At 44.3% G+C, this 14,575-nt stretch overlaps 1 protein-coding gene across 1 annotated transcript; it reads right to left on the bottom strand.

Moving 5' to 3' along the window:
- Positions 1 to 3,928: 3,928 nt before the first annotated feature.
- LOC311194431 (cytochrome P450 2J6-like) lies at positions 3,929 to 12,406 on the bottom strand (the record flags this gene model as incomplete). Its single annotated transcript, XM_084267529.1, has 9 exons — positions 3,929 to 4,107; positions 4,626 to 4,767; positions 5,884 to 6,071; positions 6,729 to 6,870; positions 7,642 to 7,818; positions 8,916 to 9,076; positions 9,546 to 9,695; positions 10,754 to 10,916; positions 12,239 to 12,406. The coding sequence occupies 9 exons, from the start codon at positions 12,404 to 12,406 to the stop codon at positions 3,929 to 3,931; spliced, it is 1,470 nt and encodes a 489-aa protein (XP_084123655.1).
- Between the last annotated feature and the right edge of the window lie 2,169 nt (positions 12,407 to 14,575).

The following is a 14,575-nucleotide window of genomic DNA, read 5'->3' on the forward strand; positions in this document are numbered from 1 at the left end:
AGCATTAACTATTGCAGTGAAACCCATCACACACATGTGCTGACTTCAGGTGCCCATTTGAGAGCGTAAGGAACCACGTTTGGAGGCACTGAGGTGTTTGGCAGTACACAAAGCTGGCTGCTTTAAAGCAATGTAACTTAAATGGCATTTATAATTCTGTTTCAAGTTAACAGATGATCGTCATCAATTTAAATCTCTTTAATCCCTTCCTGCACCAGTTTATCTTCACTCTCCCCCTCAGAGCAAAATTCAGGCCTCTCAGTATGCCAGGGTGGTTGCTTACTTCTTCCCCCCAGCTCTACAAAAGCCTATATCTAATTGCTTTGCTCCTTGAAGCTGACTTGGCAGAATTTACTGTCACAAATAAGAGCGCTTCAAATTTAATTTTCTTCTCATATGTTTCTAGATCAGCTCCTCACTGTATTTATACTTGACTTTGACATTTCTAAGAGTTGTTATATCCAACTCCCAACAAATTTTATAACCCCTAAATATTGGGAGAAGAAGGAAGAACTGAAAGGAACAGAAAATTCAGGAAAGGCACTGCAAAAGGCAAACAAAACCAGCTCTTACCTCTTCATCTAGTTCCACAAATCCCCAACACTGGCCCCAATATATTTCCCAGCAAATGGCAATTTGTTAATGACTAACAGCTGGGGGTGGGAAGGAGAGGACACAGGTGTCTGACAGCCAAAAGACCAAAAAGTAGGAATTAAGCCTTCACCTATATATGGGTCTTGCTATATTGCATTGCACACTAGCTAATGAGCTTGAGAACATGCTCACAGTTATATTTCTAACAAATTTGCCCTTTTATGCAAAGACTCTCACCAGTTGGGCTTTTTTAAAACTAAAAATCCAGCTGTGAAACTCAAATCACAATCCCTGTTAATTAATGTATCAGTATTGTTACCAGGACTGCCCATCTGGCCTGCATTTGGCTTTATATATATGAAAAAAATCAAGACATTCAAATTGGCAAATTAATAAATATCACACTAATATTGTAATAATATAGGCAATATTTAAATGACAAACTAAAGAACATGGTATTATCAAAATTACCAGGGTGGGTCAGCAGACTGCACATGAAAACTTAAATTCCTTTGTTGACCAGCTTAACTGTAAGACTTTTTTTAATGCTCAGATTAGATGTTTCTTTATTAGATGTTTATGAAAGCCATTCAGTAATTTTCACATGGTACTTCATTCAAGTTAAGACTGTTCCCATGTGGCAACTCCTAGCACAACGCTGATTTGCACGGGTCAAGCCAGTGCTTAAAATGTTGCTGTCTTAGCTCTATTGGTTTGAGATGTGAAAGCCTTTGGTCTCCATGTCACTGTGCTGATGAAATCCCTTCTGGGCACAGGATCACACTACCAGAGGTTTGCCAGTGTTTGCCTTTTGGAGGTGCAGGACCATCCTGTGGGCAGAAGAGCAGACTGGACAAGACGTTCCTCAGGTCAAGGCAGAAGTAGCAGCACAGCTTGTTACGGAGTCAGACTGCAACACTGATCTGCTTCCAACAAAAGAACTGCAGATGTTATAGCCACTTATGGAAATATTTTTGTTGTGGGTTTTTTTTCCCCACTCTTTAATATTGTTCTTTAATAAGGAATGTAAAAACTTACCAGACAGAGCCAGACCAAGTTTGGAAAAGACGTCGCCTGTGATGTTCACTGCACGTCTAACTCTTGGGGCATGAAAGGAAGGGCCAGGACTGCTGCAGCCCCCCTCATTGCCAGGTGGCCCCAAATAAACTACATACCCACCCCTTTCTACTGATTTCTTATTTTTCTTACAGTGATTTCACTTTCTTGTAAAACTTGAGACGCATGGAAATGGGGAATGTGACACAGAGCACAGTGTGACAGGCAATCAAAGAGACAGGCACAAAATACGGCTTCCTGAAGTTTCTCCCACTAAGACTACAGAGCAAAGCCTAAACTAGCTCAAGACTTGTAGGTCTATTTAAAAACACAGAGTTTCTGAGTGAATTCTCTTCCAGTGCTAGCTAGTTTCTCTCTTTATCTACCACGATTCCTTTTGCCTACCAGAGTTTTTACCTTCCCATTTGGAAAATGAAATCCCAATAGCAAGCTACCAGCTGCAGAAGTAATGCAATCCAGCCCAGCAGCCTCCAGACCCCAATGGGTCCACACACAGCCTCTAAGCTCTGGTGAAAGATGATTAAGAAATGCAGAACCGTAAATGCTATTTGGCAACATATAAACACCTTTCTCACTTATAGTCTCTTTAAAAAACATCTCCCAGTGGAGATAGAATTCCTTTGTAAAAATCTGTAGACGGACTCGTACCTCCATTGGTTGGTTGTTTAGGGGTGTTTTTAAAGAAAAAATAAGTGAATAGAAGTTTTAAAGCAATACAGGTCCTGTGTGCCTATTCCTAAACCTTACCTCTCCTTCAGTCTCTCATCCATCCTACATTCACAGAGATGCCTCTGACTTGGGTGTCAACACAGCAGCCGCCAGCTACCCAATCACCTCGCTGCACCTGTTTTTGCAACATCACCTTTTCATTAGTAGAACCAAATCCCAGGTTTGCTGTAGAGCACAACCCGCCCTCCACTCCCAACAGAACCTAGGCCAACACACACAATCTGGCAGCACAGAGCTAGAAATGGATTAGAAAGCATGAGAGCCACATCAGCTTCATCTGCTTGACCCAGGAAGCTTACACATCTCCTGCCAAGCTCTGACTCACTGCAGCAGCAGCAAGTGACAGCTTCAAATCCATGCCATGACAAAAGCATCCCATTGAGCCCAGCCATGTTCCTCAGAGGCCTGAGAAAAGAGCACTGATGCTTATGGTACTGAGCTCTTTGACAAAAGCACATCTTTTTAACCAAGAGCATTACATTAAAGAAAGAAAACTCCATCATGGTGCCTTAACAAGGCAACGGCAACTAATCCTGGAAGTATAACTGCAGTAACAATGGTGAAGTCTTTTCCCCGAGGAAGGAAACTGGTAGAGCAGCAGAGCGCTTGCTACATCCAGGAGCAGCCCTCGCTCCGACCTCGATTTTAAATCTTGCAGGGTACCAAGGCCAGCCTCACCATGCCAGGGTGCTTGTGGCATTTGCTCTTTGCTAGCCCTGCCTGGGCACTGCTCCTGCCAGCTGTTTGCTGCACAGCTCTTGCTCCCGATGCTCACACACACTTAACTCGGGAGCTCGGCCAAGCCTCCCTCAGCTCAGCAGCTGCAGAAACTGCCCCTGTGCTCACCGACAGCTCCCAAGGAGTTTGGTTCTCACACAGCTCTCAGGAACACACTACAGAAAGTTCTCCTGTCCTGTCCCTCCTTGGCAGGCACCAAGCTTTGCTTCACGAGGCTGTGAGCAGTTGCTGTAACTGCTTCCAGGCATCAAGGGAGATGCAACCGACCTAGACTGCTGTACCACTACCATCACAAACGCGGCTGTGTGAGAGGACTCCTCTTTCACAGAACCACTCCTCAAATGCACCATAACCTACACAAAAAAACCCAGCCCCACACATTCTCAGCCCAGCCCACTGGTCCATCACCATTTACACCTGTTTTGTTTGGGCTACCCCATACTGGATTTAAGAATGCATGGGAATGAGGGGGAGCCCCTCCCTGCCCCCCCCAACACCCATCCTTATCATTCCTTCTCCCTCCAGTAAGATTCCTTTTGAGTTTCTAGTAAGACCAGACACTGTAATGATTTTCTGTGTTTATTTCATTTGTAACACAGCAGTAAATAAACATACAGAGATTTTCCCAACGCAGGAAAACCAGGGTGTTTTTCAGAGCTGGCCTCTGAGACATAAAACACAACAAGGACAGCGTCCCCCTGAGTTCAAGCCAGACATGAAAACCATAAAAGCCACACAAAGCACACAAGCAAACCTGTGACAGTTTCTCAAATCTGTGATACCCCACAACCTAGCGAAGAACTGCACAGAGCTTGAATGGATGGGGCTTCATGGTGCTACCAAAGACAATGTCTGTGTTGATCTTCTTAACTCCTTCTGGTGGAGTGAACTTGAACTTCTGCAGGAGGCTGCAGAAGATGATGAACAGCTCCATCTTTGCCAGCACTTCTCCCAGACACGCACGGTGGCCTGCAGAGGGACAGGGGAAAGAGCAGTCATTTGTTTGTTCAAGCTTCTATAAACTCACACAGGGTGAAGCAGTGACTCCAGAAGCTCCCCAGGAAAGACACAGCCATCTGGGGTGTATCTGATCCAGCTTTACATTTCTGCCCTAATGTTTATACAAAAGAAATCAGTTCCAGCAGAGCAACCTGCCATGAAACAATCACTACAGCAGCACAGCCTGGCATATGCAGAGGATGGCAGAAGAGAACAGCGTATGGACTTGAATTCCCAAATTACTGGCAATTCTAGGGCTTTACTTCTTCTATTTTCTCTGCATTTTCACAAAACTCTAAGATCCACGGTTTACACAATTACCAAACAACTTATTTTTGTCATCAAGACTTTTTCTGGGCTCTGAAAACCATGTGTCCCTATGTTTTGGGATTACACCCCCTCTAGCCTTCTCTGCAACAGAAAGAATAGAGCTCCACACTCACACTCTAACCCAATGCAAATGAGTGCAGCTGTCAGCTGTCACCTACCTGCTGAGAAGGCTAAGAAGGCCTCTCGCATCACAAAATTTCCATCCTTGTCCAAGAAATGACCAGGGTTGAACTGGTGAGGGGTCTCCCAGTATTCGGGGTCAAAGAGAGTCGAGTCTATGTTTACCATAATTATAGTGCCCTGAAAGGAAGATGCTGTTGGCTCAATTCTTCATCAAGAAGAAAAGGACACAGACAGATTCCAGCTATAATTCAGCTTGGTCACATGGAGAAGCAGCAGAAATGAAAGATTGGTTTATTAGGGAAAAAAAAAAAAAGTAATCAGTCTCAAACTGTTCTGAGGGAGTTTTCCCTTCAAAAACTAAAAAAGTAAAGAAACATCAGTATTTCAGGTTCAGAAATTTCCTTGTTGTATTCCTTCATGGCTCCTTTTCTTCCATTCTGTTAGTAAATGCAACAGAAAGAGCAGTCTGGGGTTCTGTAGTACCTTACTCTAACTCTAGTAATGCAATTTCCCCACTTCTGACGAGCTTTGACAGGCTTTTGACAAGTGAAGAATAAAGCACCCTGGAAAGGAATTAGTATATTTGAAATTATCAAGGCAGAGGGGGGGAAAGGTGTGCATGACCAACACCATGGAGCAGGGACACGCAGGAAGATGCCTCCGTGTGCGCCTATGGGGATATTTGGCATTGAGGTTGAGTTTGGGAAGGCTGGGTAGGACAAAGCAGCTTTTTATTTGAGGTTAGGTGGCAGTTCAGAAGCTGTGGGGAAGCATATTCATGTTTCAGACATGATGCCAGAGAGGTAGTGATAAGAAAAAGAAGCCTTAAGCAAACAAAGACGACTGTCTCAGGCATCACCAATGAAGAACACATTCCATCTCCCTTTTGTCTGCACAGCAGATGACTGCCCAGCAGGAACAGACTGCTGCACCTTCCCCAGTGACACTGCTGTAGGCTTCTGATAGCCTTCTCTGAGGTCTTTGGAAATGTAAGAGCTCCAATGCTTCTAAAGCATTGCAAAATCACGGGCTCTTGGAAAGCAGGACTGCGGCACTCCGACAGCTCCAGTTTCATTGGCGTGACACCGCGCTTTTGGCAAGCGTTCCCACTCATTGTCTGTGACATAAAGGCACAGGCCAGGGAGCGTGGGAGGGACAAGTTGCTGTCTGCCAGGGATGGCACCAACACCCATCTGTCCCAGGCTGGAGGGAAAAGGGATTAATGGTAAACGTGACTGCAAGGAACTTAACCCATGGCCAAAGATCACATTGGAATAGAAAGGATTTCTGTACCTTTGGAAGCTGGTATCCCAAAACAGTTGTATCCCTCACCGCTCGTCTGGGAATTGTGATTAAAATAATGCTACCAAAGCGCATGATCTCATGAATGACAGCATATGTATAAGGCAGTTTCTTACGATCCTCATAGCAGATGAGATGGGAGGGACTGAAAACAGCATCTAGCTCTTTCTGGACTTTTTCTACAAAAACAAAGGTCCATTACAGGATCAAGAACACTGTCTTGCATGAAACAGAGCTTTCATTTCCTTTTTTGGATTATCATAGTGATGAAGACATAAAATATGTAAATACTTTATATTTACAGTATCTTAAAATGTAAATACATTTAAAACAACTGCCTAGTTGTGATTTTACTACATTCTGCTATTTCCTAGTTTATAGGTTCTACATTCAGATCATCTTTCCATAAGCCAAACAGATTTATTGAGCCTCATGGTTAAGAGGATCGAGCTGTAAATCAAACAAGAACTTATTAAGACATCAAATTCAGTTACTCAAGCTGTTATTTTTACTCTAGCTAAATACAGACTCTCAGCACACTAATCGGCGTGTTGCATGGCAGCCATCATATCAATCTGATACGTATAGGTAAGGCTGAGAACTGGAGCAGGATAATCTTACCAAGCCATCACCAACTGCTAATCTCTTTTTAGAAGGTGAACATCCCTGAAATTATTTTAAAATCCATCTGAAACTGTTCTACTTCGTTGGCTTGTTAACAGCAAAGCTCAAAAAACGTTTGGTCATCAAACCAAATCGATCCTAACAACAAAATGAACAGCTTAACAGGCGGTTGTTCTACTCGAAACACACCCACGTGTGTGTCTACAACTCACCCTGGATGTCAGGATAAGCCACCATGTAGAGCAGAGCCCAGCGCAGAGTGGTGGCAGTGGTGTCTGAGCCACCCAGGAAGAGGTCAAAAACAGACTGCACCATGTTGTCTTCATCAAACGTAGAATTGGGGAGACTTTTCGCCTACAGGTGTCAACGAGAAAGGTCAAACAGGGTGTACACTGGTGTAACGGCACCGGGACAGACAGCAATCGCTACACCCAAACACACGGAATTTCTAGAGGACGGAGAAAATTGAGGTAAATTTACTTGAGTGAAACAGATTTATGCAAAGGTTTTTCTCAAAGAAGTGCCCTGATACTGTAAAATTGTAGGTGCTGTTGAGCGTGCCAGGTGTCTAAGGACCAGTTACGCTGCCTTGTGGAGCATCCCCCTGCTAACTTCCATGCCAGAAAAAGCCTTTCAGAGGAGCTGCATCCCACCCTTGCCACTCCGCACATCTGCCGCTTTCACCTATCCACCATACACAGAATGTTAGCCCTGTGAAAGGTTTATGCTTTCTCTAGAGCAGAGACTGCCATCATTTTAAGGCAGTCACAATAACCATGCAGTGCTACTAAGTGCAAAAAAAGCTCAAAGATGTAAATACAGGTATTAATAAGATGTGAAGACTCAGAGTGACACAGCCCTCTGCACATCTGCACCTCTGCACAACCCACTGCCCAGCCTGAACTAAGGACTCCACAGCTTAACAAAAAACCAGTGTCACTAATTTGCTCTTCTACAACAAGTTACTAAACTAACTACTTGAAGTTCATATTGTAATTTGACAGCAGAGGTTTTAAACTGCATGTGTAGAGCTCTGTTGTAACTACCACGTACAGGCAACCATAGGAAAGGTGCAGGGAACCTGTTAGGACAGAATCTGTCCCCCACATCACATGAATTACTCACTTTCTCTATCTGATCCAGGTAGAAGTCAATGAAATCTTCTGGTTCATCTGTTTTGCTTCTTTCCCTGTGGCTTTTGATTTCCTCCTTTATAAAAGAACGAACAAAATCACAGGAAAATGCTGCTTTCTGTGGAGGTCCTGGGATATGGTCTGCAGCCCACGGGAAGATCTCACATACCTGTGGGGCAAGCATTCAGCACAGATGTGGTAAGTTACACTACATGACCCAGGCTGTCCTAATGACATGGCATGTATAGTTTTGGTGCTAATTTGAATTAATTTCTCTGGGGGAAACCCTGTAGTATGAGAGAGAAACCTTTGGTACATGTTGAGTGCATGAAATCACATTAAAACCATGAATTAAAGACAACATAGTTCCCTCCCTGGATTCCTTTCCTGTCTTTACTCTACTTGTCTTTGCTCTGTTAATTCACCAACAAAATAATCCACTTTTGCTCACAGATTTAACATGTATTAATAGCAATAAATTTAATATTAAAATGCATTTATATGTACACACATTAAGAAAGAAATCATTCCCTTTCATTCTGACACAAAGAGTATCAGCTTCTCACCTTCACAATGCTGGTGTTCCTGTTATAGAAAAGTTCAGCATCCCAAGCACATCACCTTCGCTGAGAAATTCTAATGAAGACTACTAATAATACATTATGGGATGCTGGAGCATGTCCAGAGAAGGACAACAAAGCTGGTGAAGGGTCTGGAGCACAAGTCCTGTGAGAAGTGGCTGAGGGAACTGTGGCCTTTTAGTCTTGCAAAAAGGAGGCTGACAGGAGACCTTATCACTCTCTACAACTATGTGCAAGGAGGATGTAGAGAGGTGGGGATCTGTCTCTTCTTCAGGTAACAAGTGATAGGAAATGAGAGGAAACGGTTTCAAATTGCACAGGGGGAGATTTAGGTTAGATACCAGGAAGAATTTCTTTACTGAAAGGGTAGTCAAGTATTGGAACATGCTACACAGGGAATTGATGGAGTTGCCATCCCTGGAGGTATTTAAAAGGCTGTAGATATTGTGCTTGGGGACATGGTCTAGAGGTGGACTAGGCAGGGTTAGGCTGTGGTTGGACTCCGTGGTCTTAAAGGTCTCTTCCAACCCAGGTGATTCTATAATTAACATGCCAGTTGAACAATGTCGGGCCCAAAGAACTGTAGCTCCAGTTCATAACCACAGTCAGCATTTTTACCAGCATTTAACATGCAATAACTATAACTCAATAATAGAATTGTGTTGCAATAAAATAATTTCCTCACGTAGTAGAAGTAGCTGTTCCCAAAATCCACTATACAGTTGAACGCTTTAATCAGCTGTTGGAAGGTTTCGTCCTCCAGTGAGAAGCGATGGCCGAAAACCACAGCACAGATCACATTAGAGACAGCATGAACGATGGGGAAGGAAGGGTCCACAGCTCTCCCTGCAGAGACAGAGATGCATTCATCTCCAAAGCACTTCCTTTATATCCTTTGCCATTTTAGAAGCAAGATCCCAAGGGCATTTTATAGTGGATGTCATCTACACTACCCTGGAACACCCAAAATTCACTGGCAAATGTAACCAAAGACAAAACGTTCAAAAACAGGACAGGAAGGTCTCAAGTCCTTAACTCCCACTCCTGTCAGGACTCACACACCTGCCTTCTTTTTTCCTTTTCTTGGTTGTTTTTTGGGGGGTTGGCTTGGTTTTGGCTGAGTTTATTTTCCATTCTCAATCTTCCCATTGGTACCAAAGCACACATTGCTGCAGTCGGACTGTACTAACAGGTTTGCACTCTAAACATAAGCTGTGCTCCAAACCCATTTTTTTCTGGAGCAGAAATAGTTACTCTTGGACCCACACAGGCTATTGTACTGTGCCAAAAGCCCAAGCACCTTGCCATGGCCTACCATTTTTGTCCCTGAAGAACTCGACCAGGTAACGGGCCTCGGTTTGTATCCCACGCTCCATTCCTTTGTTCCCCATTCCCAGTTTTCGGAGACTTCCAATTCCAAAATGTCTCTGATGTTTCCAGATGAGACCATTTGAGACCAGGATACCTTCAACCACCAAGAATCAATTTTATGTCACATTAATATTCGTATAGTAGTAAGGAACACAGACAGAGGCGTCTCATCACACTTCCACTCAGGGAGCCACGTGGTCTATGCTCTATGCTCTATGGGGGGCCTGGGCTAGCAGAGAAGGAGCCAGCCCAGCAGGCAGGGGTTTATCTTGCAGAGTTGCCAGCTTGCAGCCAGTGCTGCAGCCGTTTGCTAAAGCCACCCCCCTGCTACAAACTGCGGGAGCTGGGGCAGCTTCTCACAGCCCAGCCGCTGTGCTCCACATCACCCATGTAAAAGGTGGCCATAAAAGTTCTTCCAAAAGGGCTGAAAAGGCCCAAATCAATGCAGTTCCTTGCATGGTTTCCTCTACTCACACTAGCTGGTGTTATAAATTAAAGCTTTCTGGACTGCAGTCCACGTGCAACAAAGCCTGACTGAGGATACAGGCATCTACTCCGCATCCTCTGGGTAAGCAGGTGGTGGAAACAAGTTCAATCATTTCTGTTTGAAACCCAGCACTCTCTTTATTCTCCATCCACTGTAATTAAGCAGCATGTGATGTAAGTGACAGTACAATAAGCAGCTCTGAATAAGGACATGTTGCACCTCTACTCTGGCTAATACTTTTAAAGCCTCAGTGACCTTTCTGTGCCTTCAGACTTCCCAAAAGGCCAGACCTTGTTCCACAGCTCTGTACACACTTTCCTTACAGCAGCTTTTGCTGTAGATAAACAACTGGGAGCATAAAGAATTACCACAGCTCAGCTTGCAGAGGAGGCTGCAAGCCCCAGGTTATTTCAAATCAGGACACACACTTAGCACTATGAATGGACACACAAGAATTAGCCAGGTACAAATACCACCACTCTGATGAGACTCCAAAATACATGTGTCACTTTGGAGACAGCTTTGAGTAACACTGCAGAGTTACATCATTCCCCCTGAGCAGACAGAAAGGTGAATTGGGAGCTAAGGGCCTATCAGTAAGGAAAACATGAGAGGAAACAAAGAAAGTCAAGGTTTAAGTCCTTCCACAGATATGAACATCTTACCCTTTCCATTTGCCATCTTGTTGAAGACGTAGGTCTGTAGTCGCCCAGAAACATCCTCTGACCTTGTGGTGAGACCATCCTTCACAGCTTTGAATCCGTGGAGCACCACCATAGGCTTGTGACCCAGCCACAGGGTGCAGATGTTGCCATAGAGCCTTGCCAGCTGTAGGTTAGATCAATGCCACATAAATACCCATGGGAGAAACATGAACCATAACATATACGATGGGCTGCTCGCTTCCAGCACGGCATTGCTCAGGAAGTGATGCTGATTTTGTTTGCAGTGAGTACTTACCACAGCAAGGTTCTGGGCTCTCTCTGGGAACCCACTATTCACAGCAACATGAATGATGGAAGAACAGATGCTCTTCTTTTTAAAACTTGGGTTGCCTGTGCAATATTAATGATTAATGTTGCCCCTGATTGTTTGCAGCTCCTTATTAGGTCTCACACAAAATTTCACCTGCCAATTCTTGATTACATTTTTCAACTCCATATGTCATTTCCTCACCCAACAACTAGAACTTCTTGAAATTACATATTCCAGGTGTAACTCTCCTTCTCGTACTACACATTTCAAGTTCCAGTGGCAGGACCTCTTTCCCTCTGATACAGAAATAGTGTCAACTGAGGCAGCTGAGCACAGATCTCACCTCTGTTTGGGCAGTGGATGGGGATTACTCTCAAGCCCTGACTCCAGGTAAAGAAACAATATAGCTCTGTCCTTCCACAGTGATGAACACATACTCAATCAGAAAAGTTTAGCATCAAGGTCTTTTAAGTTCCCTTTTTCTGAAGCCAACCTTCTCCAGCTCTAGGCAGGTACCCCCTGACATGCAGGCTGCACTTAGCACAGAAGTGCTAAGGTCATGACATGGAAATGATACCAACACATTGAATTAATTCATGAAACTTTGGCTCAGTAGAGGATGCTAAGCACTGAAAAAACCTGCATTGCCATGCTTAGCGTGGACCTAATTCTTCCCATCAGTTCCTTCCTTTCATTATCGTTTATATCCTTAGCTCATCTCCAAGGAGCAGTTCCTAGATTGGTATTCAGAAAAACAAAAGACTTAAGGTTTTGTCTCTGTATGGAATCTTGCTCCCATCCCATAATAGCAGAAGACACACTGCTGCACTTTTCAGATCCTCAGAATTCAAGGAATTCTAGAAGATTTTCTGTATACTCCTGTGATGGGAAATCTGAGAAACATTCTCTTCCTTTCAAGGCAAAATCCCTCTTCAGAACAGAAGTCTTTTTTGAGACAAAATTACTATCACTTCGGTTTAACTCACACACTTATTAACTTGCACAGGAATTAGACTCTGAAGGTTTTACTTAACTTTCTTAGGCATTTAAGTTCCACGACTCACCTCGCCCCAGGATCACGTCTCCTTCCTACCGCATTAGCCTGTCGACAGCCATCATCAGCTTTTACAGTGTTTGCCTCAAGAGCTCTCTAGCTGACATCTGCAAACACATACCTTTTTCAGGCTCCCATGATCAGCTCTGAAATTTATCCTCCAGAGGCTGCCGATGATGGGAAACGGGGTTGGTCCAGGAGGAAATCCACGAGTTTTCCATTGCAGTTTCAGGAACTGTGCACCCAGGAGAACCAAAACCAGGTATATGAGAAACACACCTATTGTCATTTCACAGCTCCAAACTCTGCTCCCACCAAGAAAACTGCTACGAATCTGTCTGCTGAAATGACTTCCTATTGTTCTGCTTAACTCTTCCCTGTCACGTTGAAGCTTTCTGAATTTTTCTCCTCCCTTCTTCCCTGCCACACTTCCTCTTCCCAGCAAATGAGAAGCGTTCCCATTCTTGAGTGTATTTAATACAACACTCTGCTGCAATATGCTAATAGCTACCATCCTTTAAGATCCTTTAAGAGCCTGGAAGGCGGGCACCTCATTCAGAAACATGCCTTTGAGCAATCAGCTTGACAGCACACGTCACTCACAGCACTGACTACATACAAGCCAAGAGCTCAGGTACAAAGCTGAGGCTACCACCCAGGTTCTGGGTACACTGACGAGGACAGGAACTCTCCCCAGGTAGCACTCTCTAGGCAGAGGCAAAAAGAAGCAGTCAGTAACAGTGTATAAAGTGGTTGCAAATACAGATTCAGGAGCCAAAACCAAGTGGTGTAATCTGAGCTTTAATCTGTATTTACTCAGATGAACTGCAAGTGGCACGGTGAAGGATCAAGCATAACACAGCTGGTGCTGTGGACAAGAAGCGTCTCGTATGTGAAGAAACACCAAGTTCATCACGTCTCAGGAGACACTGCTGAGCTTTCTCTAGACAGATTCTGGTGGATTCAGAAATCTTCTTCCACACATCAAAGCCCTGGCTGCATCCCCCTGACGTGCTCTTCTGAGCTGCTCAGGGCTACGCACCAGCACTTACCCGCAGCTGGCCTGCAAGCAGCTTGTGCCTGGAAGAAGCTGAACAAGTGTCTCTCTCAGTTGCCTACTGTGCCAAGAGTCCTCAGGGAAGTGAGCTGAGAAGGGAAAATTCAGACCCAGCACAGCTGGACCATGGATCCATGCGTCCTGAGCACCGTTTTCCCTTTCCCCCCAGCTCACTACCATGAGTACAATAAGGGAGCCAAGGAAATTACGGGATTTTACAGAGTTTGTTGTCAAACTGTAATAATTCAGATGCAAATTGCTTCCTAAGTTTCCTCTAGTGCTGACATTTCACATGGCAAGCTCTTTACCTGCCTATAATGGCAAACAGAGGCGGCACACGGACTGGTTTCCCCACAGTAGTTTAGTCCCACATCCTAGCAAATGCCATTAGGGCAAAGAATTCCCCTTGGTTTAACTTCAGAAGCCCCTGGCATCTCATTTCCTCAGTGTCAGGCACTTTGAGGCTGTTGCTCCTCATCAGAGCAAAGATGTCCCTGCCTGCTGCCATTCTCTCTCAAGGTCTGTCATCTAAACAAAATTCAACCCATCCTTAGACTTCCACTCGCACAGTCTGTTGCTGTTACTAATTAACTGGCAGAAAGGACATCAAGCACGTTTTGAAAGATGGCTCTTATATTTTATTCCCTCATATGAATTCTTCAATACCAGTCTCAGTCCCTGTTGAGAAGGGTAAAAAGGCTTCTCTGGTAGGAATTGACCGGAGTTGGGCTCCACAGGTTTCTTCCAGTGCTCAAGTCAGTCAGGACGGTATATATTTGCAATAATCATACTGTCCTACAAGAAAGGAGGAGCTCATCTTAGACTGTCTCTCCCTGGCAAAGTCATCCATGCAATAAGACACAGAAAAAACCTCAGGTTTTGTTTACTGCACTGAGCCAAAGGTCACATACTGCGTTGGCATCACTGGTTTTCAATATTTAACTTTTTCTTTTTTTTTTTTTTTTTACATCAGAGGGAGGAAAATCATTCAAGTATTCCAGATTTTCCTCCAGGCTTTTTGTTTACTAGGTTTCTACTCTGCACCTTTTCCACAATTCCTGCATCCATTGCTTACTGTGTGTTGTATCCAGTAACAGAACAAAAGAAAGGTGGGAGAAGAAACCATATACATTTAAAAACCCCAAACGCCCCACCCTTTACACACACCATACCAGGCTTTTCTTTTCAATTCCACCTAGATGAGCTCCTTGTATCAGGAGGAATACATACCATTACTACCTTCTCTGAATGTTCTCCAACAATGTAGACCCCTGTCAGTGGCTGTTCAGGGCACGGCCACTTCTGACATTCCCAGTGCAGCATCTGGGCTACTAGATGCTGCTCCGAGAAGCTGTGGAAAAGGAATGCTGAAGCTGCAGATTCTCAAAGGTTAGGAAATGC

The sequence above is a fragment of the Gallinula chloropus genome (assembly GCF_964237585.1).
Source record: "Gallinula chloropus genome assembly, chromosome: 8".
Taxonomy (NCBI): domain Eukaryota; kingdom Metazoa; phylum Chordata; class Aves; order Gruiformes; family Rallidae; genus Gallinula; species Gallinula chloropus.